This window comes from Protomyctophum parallelum (genome assembly GCF_964188405.1).
Source record: "Protomyctophum parallelum genome assembly, chromosome: 19".
NCBI lineage: Eukaryota > Metazoa > Chordata > Actinopteri > Myctophiformes > Myctophidae > Protomyctophum > Protomyctophum parallelum.
This window is the reverse complement of record NC_139717.1, coordinates 29,304,626-29,321,163: the sequence shown is the minus strand read 5'-3', so window position 1 is coordinate 29,321,163 and position 16,538 is coordinate 29,304,626. Positions and strand designations below refer to the sequence as shown.

Below are 16,538 nucleotides of genomic sequence, written 5' to 3'. Positions count from 1 at the left end.
TCAACCCGTTTCATTTAAAGGACCCCCAGTTTGACATGAATTAATTTAACTCTGAGAGTGTACAGGTCCATTTAGTTCCATTTGTACACTCTCCGAGTTACAGACCCATAAGGGTCCTTTAGGTTCCAAACTATCTTTTAGCTGGGGACCCCCTGGAACTCCCTCATGGACCCCTGGGGTCCCCAGACCCCACTTTGGGAGCCACTGCACTAGACAAGCAGTCACATGTCCCGTGTCTGCCAAGGTGAGTGGACACTTCCTGCTTCAACACACACTCCACACACCCAGAGGACACCTCCTGCTGCAACACACACTCCACACACCCAGAGGACACTTCCTGCTGCAACACACACTCCACACACCCAGAGGACACCTCCTGCTTCAACACACACTCCACACACCCAGAGGACACCTCCTGCTTCAACACACACTCCACACACCCAGAGGACACCTCCTGCTTCAACACACACTCCACACACCCAGAGGACACTTCCTGCTGCAACACACACTCCACACACCCAGAGGACACCTCCTGCTTCAACACACACTCCACACACCCAGAGGATTTCTGATGTGCAATTCTTCTAAACTCTGCTTTTAGATTCTATATAAGGTTCATTACAATTCTTATTACTAATATAGATGTCTGGTTAATCTTTGTCTAGAAATAGACAAAGATTAACCAGATATCTATATTAGTAATAAGAATTGTAATGAACCTTATATATAATCTAAAAGCAGAGTTTAGAAGGTGCTGTAAAATATAATAGCGATTTAGGCAATTTAGCAGATGTTCTTGCTTATACTGTAAATTGCTCTGGATTAAGAACAACACAAATTCATATAAATGGTCTATAGGATCATTAGTAAACCGATAACCTATCATCCGTCTAACAGTAGCAATAACTGAACCATTGGTTTGGACTCACTGACAGAAAGTGCATCTGAAGGTCTGACAGAGTCACAAACGACGACGTCAGAAAAGGATCAAGGTGTTTGACAACTGAAAGATTCTCCTTTCAGTCGAGACACTGACTGCATCGAGTTGCTCACTTTGGACCCATTTGATCCACTGCCTACTCTGCCTCCCCCCCATGCAATGCCCTTGGGTGTCCTTTTCTGTTCTCTCTCTCTCTCTCTTGGGGTGCATTCACTTGGAAGTTGTGTTAAGATGAATGATTTCCTCGCTGTTCTACAGCATTGCCCTCCTTGGTGGTGAACGAACGCACCTCTGAGCATTTCACAAATTGCTCTTGTCCAGGGTTTCTATTTCTGAATTTTGCGGTGGTCCAATATTATATATTAAGATTAATATAAAAAGTACAGAGTCAATTTGTCAACTGCAGAGAGAGGAGTTATTAGAACTTTATTTGCAAGTTTTTTGCGTTTAGTGAGACGCCTGGACCTTGCAAAAAAAAAATTGACTCGCTCAACCCCCTTTCTCCTCCAGCTCTTATAACAGCTTGTTTTCTGCCACTGATCCTCACCCCCTCCTTTTACCATCCTGTATGTAGTTCCCTTTTAATTGAACGTGTGCCTGCTGGTTTCCCCAAACACGACTCTGTGTCTTTACTTCCACTAACTAACGGTAAAAACGAGACAAAGCTGAAAGCGCTGACATGGTTTCGGGAACCCAGCGCGCCCAGCGTGTTCCAGCCTCCTGCACTAACCCCCCTGTCACTCTGCTACTTCATCTACCGTCAGGTTGACTGACTGCTTTACTGGCTTTGGGAAAACCTTCCACGAGGGGACGTTGAAGTGGTGGTTCTGCTGTGTGCGTGTGTGTGTGAGTGTGTGTGTGTGTGTGTGTGTGGAATTAACGGGTATATGGTATGCTGCATTTTTTCCTCCTTCTATGCTGCATTTTCACCCTCTGCTGTATGTGTGTGTGTGCGCGTGTGTGTCCTCCCCTGCCTTCTTACGGCATGGTGTGTGTGTGTGCGTGCGTCACACGTATGTATGTCTTGTGTGTGTGTGTATGTGGCCCTACTCTGCATGTGTGCTCCTACCTACCTCCTACCTGCCTGTCTGCCTGTCTGCCTAGGGCGAGGGAATCACTATGCCTACTACGCTTATCGCCACCACGAAGGTAAACCATTAACCACTCCTGAACACTCTCTCTCTCTGTTCCCTCCTATGTCCTTTGTCTAGCTGCTCCTGATAGGCTGGTTGTCCTGGCAGGGGGTGTGGTTTGAGTGGGGGTGGTTTGGTGGGATTGTCCCCAGTGTTAAAGGAGAATTCCATGCTAGAAGGCTTTCTTACCTTTGATTGTAGTTGTTACGTCCCCACCAAAGAGGTCCAGGTGTTATTTTGTGCAAAAGCGCATTATTGGCTATTTCCCCTACCATAAGCCCTCAATTAATTGAATTGAATTGCATTGAATTGAATGGGGCATTGGGGTGCTAATTCGCTTATTTCCATCTCTTTTTATATAACCTCTCTTTATAATGTAAATAGTATCCCAAGCGGCACACTTTACTACTTATTTCGATGGAAATAAGCAAATTAGCACAAAACAACACCCATTAGGGGAAATAGCCATTAGCCAATAATGCACTTTTTCACAAAATAACACCTGGACCTCTTTGGTGGGGACGTAACAACTACAAATAAAGGTAAGAAAGCCTTCTAGCATGGAATTCTCCTTTAAAGATAATTCTGGGGCTCCTTGACATTAAATAGTTTGAGAACCACTTACGGTATATAGAAACATGGGTTTAATTTTTTCAGAAAACTGTCAGGATTTAGAAGACATTATTTTGTAGAATCGTTCCCAGGTCAAAATGGGTTAAGCTGTAAGGCTGCGGCATTACTTCTTGCCGAAACAAAGTACGGCGAGGTCGAATGGGGACGAATGGAGCGAGGAAGGACAATAATTCTATCATTGGGGAGAAAGCGAACAAACGCATTGTATAGAACAAATTGGTCCTCTGAGAACCTGTTTGGTTTCGGGAAAGCCGGAATTATGAAACATTTATCTGTCAGCACTGGGCTACACATACATCATGCAAACCACTATTATGTTCATTTAAGTCCACTAAACCTTATGTTTATGCGGCCAGCTGTCAGATTGATTTATAACTTGATTTATGTTTTCAGAGGGTCATATAGGGCTGTACAGTATATAGGCTTATTTGAACTGCCATGGTTGACATTTCTTTCAAAATCACTAGTGTTCCGGTTTTAAACTTCTTTCCTCTTTTGAGAACTAATCTGCTGCTTTGCTTTTTACTAAACAAATGTTTACTAAAAATCATCAAGTACTAACAAGTAAGACGCGCAAACGCGGGAAGCGAACGCAGCTCGTAAATTGCAATAACAACAATTAGAATAAATTACGTACCTTTTTTTTCTTTTTAGTTAGTAATTTTTTTAAGTTTTCTACTGTGTGTGTGTGTGTGTGTGTGTGCGCTTGTGTGTGTGTGTGTGTGTGTGTGTGTGTGTGTGTGTGCTACAGCTGCGCCCTCTGGTGGCGGGCGGGTGGTGTCACAGCGGGACAGAGACAGACACACACACAGACATGATCTGCAGGGTCTCATAGTTAGTGCTCAGTGCGTTCGCAATGATGACGACATGTCAATCATCTGATGCGCTTTCAATTCCAACTGTCCACACTGTTCAATCAACGGTTAACTTTGAAAGAAATTGCCAGATGTGCCCCTCTCTCTCTGTGTGTGTGTGTGTGTGTGTGTGATAAAGAGAGAACGCGTGTCTGAATATTTGTTTGAGTATGTGTACTTTACTCGTGTTTGTCTGTCAGAATGTACCCAGGCCAGTACTGACTCCAGTATATGTTGTCTGTCAGAATGTACCCAGGCCAGTACTGACTCCAGTATATGTTGTCTGTCAGAATGTACCCAGGCCAGTACTGACTCCAGTATATGTTGTCTGTCAGAATGTACCAAGGCCAGTACTGACTCCAGTATATGTTGTCTGTCAGAATGTACCCAGGCCAGTACTGACTCCAGTATATGTTGTCTGTCAGAATGTACCCAGGCCAGTACTGACTCCAGTATATGTTGTCTGTCAGAATGTACCCAGGCCAGTACTGACTCCAGTATATGTTGTCTGTCAGAATGTACCCAGGCCAGTACTGACTCCAGTATATGTTGTCCGTCAGAATGTACCCAGGCCAGTACTGACTCCAGTATATGTTGTCCGTCAGAATGTACCCAGGCCAGTACTCACTCCAGTATATGTTGTCTGTCAGAATGTACCCAGGCCAGTACTGACTCCAGTATATGTTGTCTGTCAGAATGTACCCAGGCCAGTACTGACTCCAGTATATGTTGTCTGTCAGAATGTACCCAGGCCAGTACTGACTCCAGTATATGTTGTCTGTCAGAATGTACCCAGGCCAGTACTGACTCCAGTATATGTTGTCTGTCAGAATGTACCCAGGCCAGTACTGACTCCAGTATATGTTGTGTGTTCAGATGGATCAGACTCTCGGGACAAACCAAAGTTGTACCGTCTCCAGCACAGTATCACAGAGGTGGGCTCCGACTGCACGGACGAGGGAGCAATCCAGGTAGCTATACGTCGCTTCATTCAATGATTCTGTTTGAGTTTTAACCTGATCCACTTTACAAATGTCCAGCGTCTCCCTCAAAGTTATTTTGGTGCAGAACAGTGTCCTTGCTGGTATAAACACAAGACGTGCAGTTGAATTAAGTAATTAAGGACATTTTCAGAAACATTTGGAATGTAACATTTTTAAATTATGCCACCCAGTTCTGTATCCCTGCCAGGTTCATTACGTTTGACACCGACACTAGCATTTTAAAACGTATTAATTAATTTATTTCTGAAAAATGAGGTCCATCCTTGCTCTAGAAAACGCCAATGTTCCCATCGCGCTCACCGGATAATCAGAAAAGACCTCTGAACATCGCCGATTAGTTCAAAACCACGGATATCGCCGTAAAACAGAAGCTAATGGCTAGCAACCGTGCACAGCAACCGGAGCGGTTAAAAAAATGGAAAATAGCAAAGCAATCTTATACTTATAGCGATATCAAACGCATCAAGACGAGCCTACTCGTCACGCAATTCATTAATCAGGACGAGATCAAATGTGTTAACTATTACTGTGTGCGTGTGCGTGTGCGCGTGCGCGTGTGTGTAGCTGTTTGGCCCTGGCATCCTGCCTCACCACTGTAACCTGATGCACAGCGAGGGCCTGGTCACCGTCACGCCGCGCGGCCAGGACGCCGACACCTTCGTGGACGGCCAGCGCGTCACGGAGACCACCGTGCTGCGCTCGGGCTCCACCCTCCAGTTCGGCTCCGCCCACGTCTTCAAGTTCGTGGACCCGGCGTACGACCAGGGGGGCAAGCGGGACCCCAACTCCATGATGAGAGGGAGACACAAGTCTGGGTGAGATGGGATGGGATGGGAGGGGCACATTGTGTGTGTTTTGCAGGATCGGTTGTATAGCTTTGGGTGTGTGAGTGCCTTTGAAGTGTGTGTGGTTGGTAGAGGTCTGTGTGTTGTGGATTGGTAGGTGTGTGTGCGTGTGGTCAGGAGTGTTTTGTGTGCAGAGTTGTGGCTGTGTGTGAGGTTCATGCATCACTGACTGGTTGAGTCTATTAGGAAATGTTCCCATATAATCATGCAATCGCATGTGTCTGCTATCTATGAGTTTAATATGGAAGGTTAAGAGAACAGAGTAAGGGCGACCATGGGAAAGGAGTAGCTCCGGACCACTAGCATAATATGTCAGTTAAATTACTGACTGTTAAGGGCTTGATTTAATTCACCTCAAATTAACAAATTAAACAAATTCTGTCGATTAACTGTCAAAATGTAATTATTTCAGACTCCCCCCCCCCCCCCCCCACACACACACACACACACACACCACACCCCCTATCCCCCCACCTAACACAGTGGTCCCCACGTTGATTCTTAGTCAGGGTGGTGGTTTGTTTCCATTGTGGTATCGGAATCGGAGATCGGATATCGGTCATAATTTCTTAATCATGCACACCCCTAGGTGGTGGTTCTTGGTTCCTAATCAGCTGAAAACCCCTGTTGTAGAGGGAAGGCAGAGAAGGCTGTATAAACTGAGAGAATAGAGACTTGGAGAAGAGAGAGGTGGGAGGGATAGAAAAAGAGGAGAGGTTTGAGGGTTAGGCAGAGAGGAGGAGGAGAGAAGAAGAAGAGAGAGAGAAGGAGAGGAGGTTTGGAGTTATGGCTTTCAAGAACCGAGGCCCTCTAATCTGATCAGCATGGTCTGGGGTGTGTCCTCCTCGCACGCACGCACACACACACACACACACACACACACACACGCAGAGAGAGAGCATGTCACTGGCTGATTGTGGTGTGACTGCGAGTGACGGTCCCATACAGTAGACTGAACACGGGGCGAACGAGACGAGACATACTGTAGGAAGAGGGAGAGATGTGAACGTGGTGTACGGTCCTGGGAGCCTCCGGTGTTCCTGCCATATACGCTAAATTACTCCGTCGCTGTCTGCAAAGGACTCGCCACTTTATAAGCACATGGAACCCGGCAAATGAGAGGACCTGTGAAGTGTGTGTATTTACTGTACTCGCACTGTTTCGTAAGTAATTATTTTCACAGCAGCTGAAATGCTAGATATTTCTAAATGGTCTTGGGTTAAGGGAAAACGGTTTCATTGGAGACGTAACGTCTGTTTTTTTTAGACTATTGACTTCTTGTGGGTAAAAAAAAAAATGCTGTTTAGAAAAACCTCAGCTAATGAGAACGCTTATATATGTGTATTGCGTGTGCATTTGTCCTTTGCCGTGACAGATAGAGAGATAGAGATGCCGTTTTTATTTTATTTTACTGATTGTTCGTCATAGCCTGTGATTTGACCTCCAGGCTGTTGTGGTAAAGCACATCGGCCGTCTCTACCCACTCCATTCATCGATTGGTTTTGTCATTCGCCTCCCATTTATTTATTGAATTTGTTTAGTGGCACAGTGCCATAATCCAGCGTTAAAACTAGCATGTCCTCACCACCACACTATGGATTATGCATGAGAGAGAGATGGGGAAGGAGAGAGGGTGGGGAAAGAGGGTGGGAAAGTAACCAAACGTAGAAAGATAGCAATAGTCGGAAAGAGAATTAAATGCATTAGTGGTGGAGAGACAAACCATAATAGTTGGGAATGCAACAGGATAAATGTGGAATGAACTGAAGGAGAAAGAGAGGGGTTTGAAGGGAAGGGAAGCCTCCCAAATGTGTGACAGAGAAGTTGGAACAGCCGTCATCAACCACACTGCTCCACCCACAGTGGGCGGTCTAATGTTATGGACCAACACCAAAACACTCCTCTATAAATCCATATTTGGTGGGATAATTGTAGGCTGATATTGCCATTTGGAAACAACAGACCAAATATATTGCACTGACTGTATACCCTTGGAAAAATATACAGATGGCTGAAAACGAAAGTGTGTCGCGTTAACGTTGGCACATTATTTCAGGCAGTAACATAAGTTACATTCACTGTCAGTGAATTAAAAACACAAACTTACACACATGAACTTATACTGTGACATGTTGATGATTTACACAGCTAGCCAATTGTTATTATTCACCCCTGGTCCATTTAACCCAATGTTTGATTGACCCATTGTATTGGAAAAGCTCAATGGAGTATCGATTTTTGTCTGTAATTCAGCCTATAGAGCGTCACAGTCCCGCCCCCTTTCAGAACGACAAGTGGCCCAGGAAATAATTCCCTATTAATTTTCTCCATAGGCTTTTCAAAAAGTATTTATTTAAAGACGTTTACGCCGCGGACAAAGCCAACTCGAGTTGCGGCAAATCATGACAATAAACACAATGTTTTGGGCCGATCAAATAATTAGAAAGAAGAAAATAAAGGCAGTGTACAACACTTTTTGTTTTGTTTTTCTTCTTACTAATTATTTGGTCGGCCCAAAACATAGTGTTCATTGTCATGATTTGTCACGATCCGAGTTGGCTTTGTCCGCGAAGAAAAGCCTATGGGCAAAATGCATTGGGATTAATTTCCTGGGCCACTCGTCGTTCTGAAAGGGGGTGGGACTGCGACGCTCTATAGGTGCCATTCACAGCAGGAAGAAAAGTGTGTGTGTGTGTGTGTGTGTGCAACTGTGCATGTCATCGGTGTCCTTTTGTCACTGCCAGGGTATGTGAGTAAACAAAAGCCTCTTGAAAAACAATCCCTCATACAGATAAACAACTCTCCCCACTGTCTACAGTATATTGTACTGTCATTCCCTGTTACCACTGGCATGCGTAGTCGTGAAGAGAGCGGTGCGTAGTTCCGTGCCTGCGTGTGAGAAAATAGTGCAGCATTCATTCACCGTGTACAGTGTTGCAATTCCATCTCCCTCATGGTGTTATGGTGTCTGTCTTTGTCTGTAAGCTGCATGCAGCTTTAGTGTCTTGTTGTGTTCCATAATGACATTTGCTGAGCTAGAATCTTCTGTCTTTCGTCTCCTACAGGAGTGTACCAGAGACCACCTTTGATCTTCACGGAGACATCCACAGTGGGGCGGCCCTTCCCACCAGCAAGGTACTGATTTCTGCTCTCTGTTTGCATTGTGCACACAGTATGTCATTTGCATCTTGAAAATGAAGACTTAACATATGGACTGTTTTGATCATTTCAAATGTACAACTAGCTTGTACTTTGTTGATTAATGTGTTAAATCTTTGGAATGATTGAAACATCACTGTGGAATATAGAGTTACAGTACATGGTACATATAGAACCATGGGAGTAATTTAAGAATCAAATAAATAACAGTAGTGGGTCGCACACAAAGTTAAAAATATTTATTTCATTTTTGAACAGGGACAAAAGTTTCGGCTATCCAGCCTGAGTGCGAGACCAACTACCGTTATTTATTTGATATGTTTTGAACGGGTAACGCACCTAAAGTCAGAGCGCGGTGCTCACATCACATGAAGAGTAATTTTAGAATCACCATGGAAACCTAACCGTGTTTACTGTGACTGTGTGTGTGTGTGTGCGCGCAGAGCTCAGGGAAGCTGGAGATGGACCGAGCCAATGGCAGCGAGAGAGGCATGGTCAAACCCATGATCAGAGGAGAGCAACAGGATGGCAGGTCTGTGTTTCTGTGCAGGGACAACCTTGTCCATTTCTGTGCAGGGACAACCTTGTCCATTTCTGTGCAGGGACAACCTTGTCCATGCAGTACTCGGGTGTCAGAGAGCACTGGAGTGTTTAGGAGTTGTAATAGATGAAAGTTTGGGAATTTAACATCTGTGTGGTTGACAGTTTTTTTTTTTTTTTTTTTACACAGCTCTGGAAAATATCCTTTAAGCTAAGGAACGTTGTATGACGTTCATAAGCGGCATAGTCTAATCACGCATGACTGCGTGAAAAGAGGAGTTAACGGGCAATTATGGGCACTAGATTTGCCCGTAAACCTCAAGTTAAACGGGAGTTTCCTGTAATATACACATCCGTATTCCATGCTTTTAGTGCAGTTATACACACACTCACGCACATGAGTGCAATACACTACTGTACGTCCCACCCACTTTGTTACCCGATCATCGGTTATGCCCCGTGAGATGAGGGGTAATCAGAGACCCAGTACCATTCTCTGTGCACAGCCTCCACATCAATAATACACACCCTTACACACACACACACACACACACACAGGAACACCGGCATTCCTTTACTTTGCTAATACACTCAACACTGTAGCTCACGTGGACGTTGAGGTCAGTAGTCCGTCTACACACAGCAATGGTGTACACTAGGCAGGTGCGGGTTCGTCCGTTAGAGCGGCGGGCGTCTGTGGACAGCAGGCTGAACGCAGAGACCTGGTTCACTGGTTGACCAGAAACCACCTCCCCTTCACGTCCACCCTCCTCCCCCCCATCCTCACCTTCACGTCCACCCTCCTCCTCCCCTCCTCCTCCCCATCCTCACCGTGGACTGTGCTGTCCTTCCACAGGTCCCAGGACGGTTCAGGTTCCGGCCCCGAGGTGACGCTGCCTGCCAGCATCGAGTTCAGGGACAACTGTAAGTGTATGGCCAACAACGGCTTTGCTTTTTACCTTCCATCTCCTTCCCCGAGTATTTTACTGTCTAGTTGTCTAGTACTGGGTTTATGGTACAGTCACAATGTTATGTTATGTCTGTCATTTCTCTCCTGCATTCTTTCTCATCCCCACAATAATTTGTGGGGGTGAATACAGGATTACAGGCACCCACTTTCATTCATAGTAATTTAACTGCAGGTTTGATGCAGGGCCTTGCTTAGTTACAGAATGCCATCCATCTTCAACCGCTTATCCGTAGTCGGGTCGCGGGAGCAACAGCTCCACCGGAGCGCTCCAGACTTCCCTCTCCTCCAGAGCAACATTAGTGACTTCCTCCTGGGGGATCCCGAGACGTTCCAAGGCCAGTGAGTCGATGCGTTTCCTGCAACTGCGCCTTGGTCTGCCCCGGGGTCTCCTCCCAGTGGGACGTGATCCTTGGTCTGCCCCGGGGTCTCCTCCCAGTGGGACGTGATCCTTGGTCTGCCCCGGGGTCTCCTCCCAGTGGGACGTGATCCTTGGTCTGCCCCGGGGTCTCCTCCCAGTGGGACGTGGGACCTCATTAGTCTTGTGTAGCCAGACAACTATTCCACAATCTCTGAATGCTATATACAGTCTGGAGCTACACCTCCGAGTAAGGAACCTGGCATTTCTGTTCATGAAAATATATTTTAAAATATCTTTACATTTTACTTTTTAACATCCAGGACCATTTCTGCTAGGCAGTGAGCTATATATGCTTAGACAATTTCTATTTCTATGCCCAACTGTAAAGATGAGACGGAAGTGAGGAGGAGGCTCCACTTTTTATTTTACACATGATAGAGCGTCCGTTGCAGGAGGCAACGCGAAACTAGTGCACAGTCAAATCCAGGTTATTAATTTAACAAAGGGCCGGAAGGGCACAATTATTTGCAATAATGTCTGACATTGCGCTACTCAGGTTTTCTCCGATAGAATTTTCTTTGAAATCCGATATGAAACCAGTTATGTGAGTCGATCCATAGTTGGAAACTATTGATCAGTCCCTCCAATCCGTCCAGCGTTTGATTTGACTCGTTACAGCCTTAATTATCGCCACTCTGCTTTCATCACTATAGACCAGAACTCACACAGCACCGACCTCAATTGACCACACAGACAAACGGCACTAACACTGTGTGTGAGAGTTAACGTGCATTTTACCTTGAGTGAGTCACGTGTGACACATGGATAATGATGTAATGATTATATCTGGTTAGGGTTAGTATTATTTATTCATGATGTATTTTCTCTATTATTGAGGTTAATGTAGCGGCCAATTTGTGGCTGGGGGCAGGGGTGGGGGTCGCGAGACATGGCCAAAGCATTTTCGGGGGTCCCCACTGAGCCAAAAGCGTTGAGAACTCCTCATTTCCTATCCCGTCTCCATCCATCGTCTGGCGTTGTCTACACCCCTCTCACTCTCTACACCCCACTCTACAACACTCTCTACAACACTCTCTACACCCCTCTCTACAACACACTCTACAACACACTCTACAACACTCTCTACAACACTCTCTACACCCCTCTCACTCTCTCCTGCTCCAAGTTCTTTATTTTTTCTTGGAAGTCTGGATTGTTTGAACTGCCTTCCATTCCCTTGTCTGTACACACACCATTGTTTGTGGACTTAAGTGAATTGAGCCCGGGTCACTTGGTGCATTTGGAGCGTGTGTGTGTGTCTGTGTGTGTGTGCGTGTGCGTGTCTGTGTGCGTGTGTGTGTGTGTGTGTGTGTGTGTGTGTGTGTGTGTGTGTGTGAGAGATCTGAGGAAGGGCTGCGGCCGAAACGTTACCACTTCAGTAAAATAAATATTTGGGAGCAGAAAATGGTGTGCAGATTTTTTTTCATTTGTTGATTTGTGACTGTATTTGATCCAGCCCCCAGCCTAGTATATAGGTATAGGTACATAGATGTGCGTGTTCTTTTCGGCTGTTTGTTCAGCCTCCTCTGCAACGTGCGCGCGCGCGTGCATTGTGCGCCTGTCATTGTGCACTCGCTGTATATTTTCAGTAGTGTGAGCTCATCTGTTTTGTCAGCCCACGGCGGCTTGTGGTTCCTCCTACCATGTGATGTCCCACAATGCAGCGGGAGAGGCCACACACATGCTGTGTGTGTGTGAGTAGCAGGAAGAGATCATGACGCCCATATGAATCTCATGCACACACACACAAACACACACACACACACACACACACACACACACACACACGCACACACTCATGTCATGAGAGCATGTGAGGGCAAGCAAGCAACTCATTCTTGTGTCTGTATAATGCAAATATGAATGTACATACAGTTGTCTTCACTTCATTCATTCATTGTGGCCTCCAATGCATTAGTGGCATCAACAGTGACGATACTGTAGTTCAATGGTTCGCAAACTTTTTTCATGTCAAGGACCCCCAAATTGACACCAGTTAGCCCAAGGACCCCCCCCCCCCCCCATTTGAAGAGATATGCCAGGGACCCCCCACCCCATAAGAGAATATTTGTATGACTCTAGCAGTGATTCTCAACCAGTTAAATTTAATTTCACATGCATTAGTCTACGGGCCCCCATTTAATGGCATTTCTATCTCAGAGACCCCGATTTATATTGTGAAACCAATGTTATTTTAACTCTGAGAGTGTACAAGTGGAACCAAATGGACTGACCCATAAGGGTCCATTTGGTTACAAACTATCATTTAGCTGTGGACCCCCTAGAACTCCCTCAAGGACACCTAGGGGTCCTCACTTTGGGACTCACTGCTGTAGTATGCATGACTGCTTGTGAAGTGGACAGACGACCACCAGGTGGTGTCTGATCACCTCTGCTGAAGACTCGATTTGTGTTGATTTGATAGATTGAAATTTGAACTTTCTGTGTCTGTTATTGTAAGGACAAAGTACAGTATGAATTGAATAAGCACACATTTAAAACGTGGCATGCCATACAGTAGTAGAGGATACTGCGCCTGCTTTGTCAGTGGAGTGGTCCAAGGTCGATTTGATATTATAATATATACACATTTTTACCATATGGACATAACGCTCTCATCCATTTTTATCATTACTAGACTGCTCTCTGATCAAAGAGAGAGTCCATTGTCTTTGCTCTAGGATACTATGAAAAGACAGATATTGTTGCTTGTAAATTGTGACGATTTATCATGACTGTTCTGCGTTGCAAGTAAGACATGTTATAGAATCTGATCTCGGGTCTAAATGTCTCCAGTTGTGACGTGCCTGCTGTGTGTCTAGGCCCTCTAGGGTCTAGTCTAGGGTCTAGTCTAGGTTCTAGTCTCAAGTTGTGACGTGCCTGCTGTGTGTCCCTCCTTAGCCGAGGACGCCTTCCTGTCGGCCGTCATCAACTACACCAACAGCTCCACGGTGCACTTCAAGCTGTCCCCCACCTACGTCCTCTACATGGCCTGCCGCTTCGTCCTGTCCCCCCACTACCGGCAGGACATGTCCCCCTCCGAGAGGACGCACAAGGTCATAGCCATCGTCAACAAGATGGTGAGCATGATGGAGGGCGTCATTCAGGTGAGTTCAAACCAACCAGATCCCACTGACTTTGTATTTAAAACATTTGTATTATTATTATCTAATGTAATCCTGGGCGCTACACTTCCCTCTGCCAACCGGGGGGTGGTGGGCAGCGGACTGACCTCATGCTTCCTTCTATGCATGAGGAGTCCAAGCTGCTTCTTTTCACTCTGACAGGGGAGAGTTTCCCCCGGGCCGGACGTAGCGCGTGGAAGGAACACGTTATTCCAACCAAGTTCCTTTCCCCTCCATCAGGCACCCCGGCTGGCTGGCCAGGGGGAGGTCGTTTAGAGACCAGGATTACTGCATGTTTTTTGTGAGGGAGCCTACCTACCCTAGGGGACACGGGGAGAACATGTAAACTCCACACAGAAAGTTGCAGAAGTTGTATGAGGGAGTGCAGTTGTACTGTATGTATTGATTGGCACATACTGTTCAGATATGCTGGCGGTGATGACGACGACGACTCTCTTTGCCAAACCATCGCTCGTGTATAATATATAATATATGATGTCGTGCCTTTTCCTTTTGACGCCGTTTCTGTTCTGTTGTTTACGACGTGCCGTGTGATGTCTGTCTGTCCGTCTGTCTGTCAATTGATTGGCCGAAGGAGAAAGTTGCTTAATTTGAAATCTTCTTTTGGAGATGTCGACATGTCCTTTTCGGATTGTCTGAAGTGAAATGTGGTGTATTTTCTCCTGGCACTACACTTTTCTCTCACGTCCGTCTGTCTGTCTGTCTTGTCTGTCTGTCCAATCCCTGTCTTAACATTGGTCTGTCTTTGTGTGCCTGGCCTGCTTTTAGGCTGTGCCGCTGTCCGTGTCTGTCTGTCTGTCTTTTCTTCCTTCCTTCAGTGTTTTTTAAGTGAGGGTTGGGCCTCTTCTCAGACGACGGCAATCACACGTGTCTGCGCACGTACACACACACACACACACACACACACACACACACACACACACACACACACACACACACACACATCTGCAGACACTTAGCGGCGTGCACATGCCCAATTCTCTGTGTTGATCCAAAGGTCTTCCACGCTGTCGAGGCCCGCAATGAAATGCAAATGCCATTTCTCCATAGCCATTCACTTTTATTAGCTCAGCTGGCAGTTAGCTCTCCTTCGTTGCCATTGGCACACAGAGCAGGCATGCAGTGGCGTTATGAAAGACAACACACGTACTTGTGGACGCGCGCACGCACACACTATTTAGAACTTGTGGATTTTGATTTTGCAAGTTTTTCAGAGGTTGATGTTATACAGTAGGTCTTTGAGGAGGATGTGGGAACTTCTACACTCCCCACTTCAGTTGGGACTCATTGTCTATGTTTGCTGGACATGCCATTGTTTCCATTACTGCTGATGAACCACTTAAACCCTGTATAGTTCATTGATCATCAGGGTTCTATACCACTATTTTTCCACCCTTCCTCTACACCAAATCTCTATGCAGAAATGTGAGTCTCTAGATGTTGTGCAGATAGACCATGGGCATCATTGCACACTAATTTGCTGTATTTTAAGGAAAACATTGATGAGTTGGAGTGATATAGGTGTGAGGTACAACCAACCCCATATTGAACGTTAGTTGTTTGTGGGCAGAGTGAGTGGTCAGTGTGTTGGACTAGGCAAGCTTTTCTCCCTCGGTCTTAAATCACATTTATAATATTTTATGTTATTAAGTCTTGCACCAATGCTTTTTCCTGAAAGTGTAGTTTCATGTCACGATAGGAACCCTAATTTTTTTAATATAAAAATACCTTCAGATCATATTTAGAGCGATAGGAGGCATTGTGAGATTTTAGGTGGTTTTAGCCCCTGTCCCTCTCTGCCTGCCTCGTACAGAGTGTATGCTATGCGTATGCATATACTTAGTGAGTGGCAAATACAGTACAAATCGAGTGGCAAAGTGAGTTTAACGTAGTTTAATGCAATCAGATAGGACTTTTCTGTTTGGATGTTTGGGCTGTCAAGGCCAGGAAGTAGTTCCCGCATAACTTCCGGGTATTGATGTCAGTCACGCGCATACCCTACTATACCCCCATATACTTATGTACTCTCATTTGTCAAATAAAGGAGTGAAAGCTAAAATATCCTCCTCTGCAATCCATCCCTCAAGTTGTGCATGTTCACACACCGATGTATCATGACGTGTCCATGTCTTGTGTTGTATGTGTAGAAAATGTGTTTTAGTACAATTGTTTGTGTGTTGTTGTTGTGTTGTACATCACTGGTTCCCAAACTTTCTCATTTCAAGGATCCCCAAATTGACATGTATTAGCCCGCAGACAGACCCCCATTTGAAAAATATATGCCAGGGACCCCCATAAGAGAAGATTTTTACGGCTCTAGCAGTGATTCTCAACCATTATGACCCCCAGTTTGACATGCATATTAGTCTACGGACCCCCCATTGAATGGCATTTCTATCTCTGGGACCCTCAATTTATGTTGTAAAATCAATCTTGATTAATCTCCGAGAGTGTACAAATGGAACCAATAATGGACCCATTAGGGTCCATTTGGTTCCATTTGTACACTCTCTGAGTCACAGACCCATAAGGTCCATTTGGTTGATGTCTATCATCTAGCTGGGGGGTCCCTGGTCCGAACCCCACTTTGGGAACCAGTGTGCTACATATCTGTGTCCAACTGTCCATGCTGTAGCTGTTGACCGTGTGTTTTCTCTCTGTCCTGTGGATGTGTTCTCCTCTCCTCTCCCCCACTCCTCTCCTCTCCCTCTCCCTCTCCTCTCCTCTCCTCTCCTCTCCTCTCCTCTCCTCTCCTCTCCTCTCCTCTCCTCTCCTCTCCTCTCCCTCTCCTCTCCTCTCCTCTCCTCTCCTCTCCTCTCCTCTCTCTCTCCTCCTCTCCTCTCCTCTCCTCTCCTCTCCTCTTCCCCCACTCCTCCCTCTCCTCTCCTCCTCCTCC

At 45.8% G+C, this 16,538-nt stretch overlaps 1 protein-coding gene across 1 annotated transcript in view; it reads left to right on the top strand.

Moving 5' to 3' along the window:
- The window catches only part of afdna (afadin, adherens junction formation factor a), a 169,380-nt gene that overhangs the window by 84,970 nt on the left and 67,872 nt on the right, over positions 1-16,538 (top strand). The window contains exons 9-14 of the mRNA XM_083789691.1: positions 4,437-4,531; positions 5,129-5,379; positions 8,475-8,544; positions 9,012-9,100; positions 9,965-10,032; positions 13,398-13,603. Coding sequence (XP_083645817.1) covers positions 4,437-4,531; positions 5,129-5,379; positions 8,475-8,544; positions 9,012-9,100; positions 9,965-10,032; positions 13,398-13,603 — 779 coding nt within the window. The remainder of the gene's footprint in view (positions 1-4,436; positions 4,532-5,128; positions 5,380-8,474; positions 8,545-9,011; positions 9,101-9,964; positions 10,033-13,397; positions 13,604-16,538) is intronic.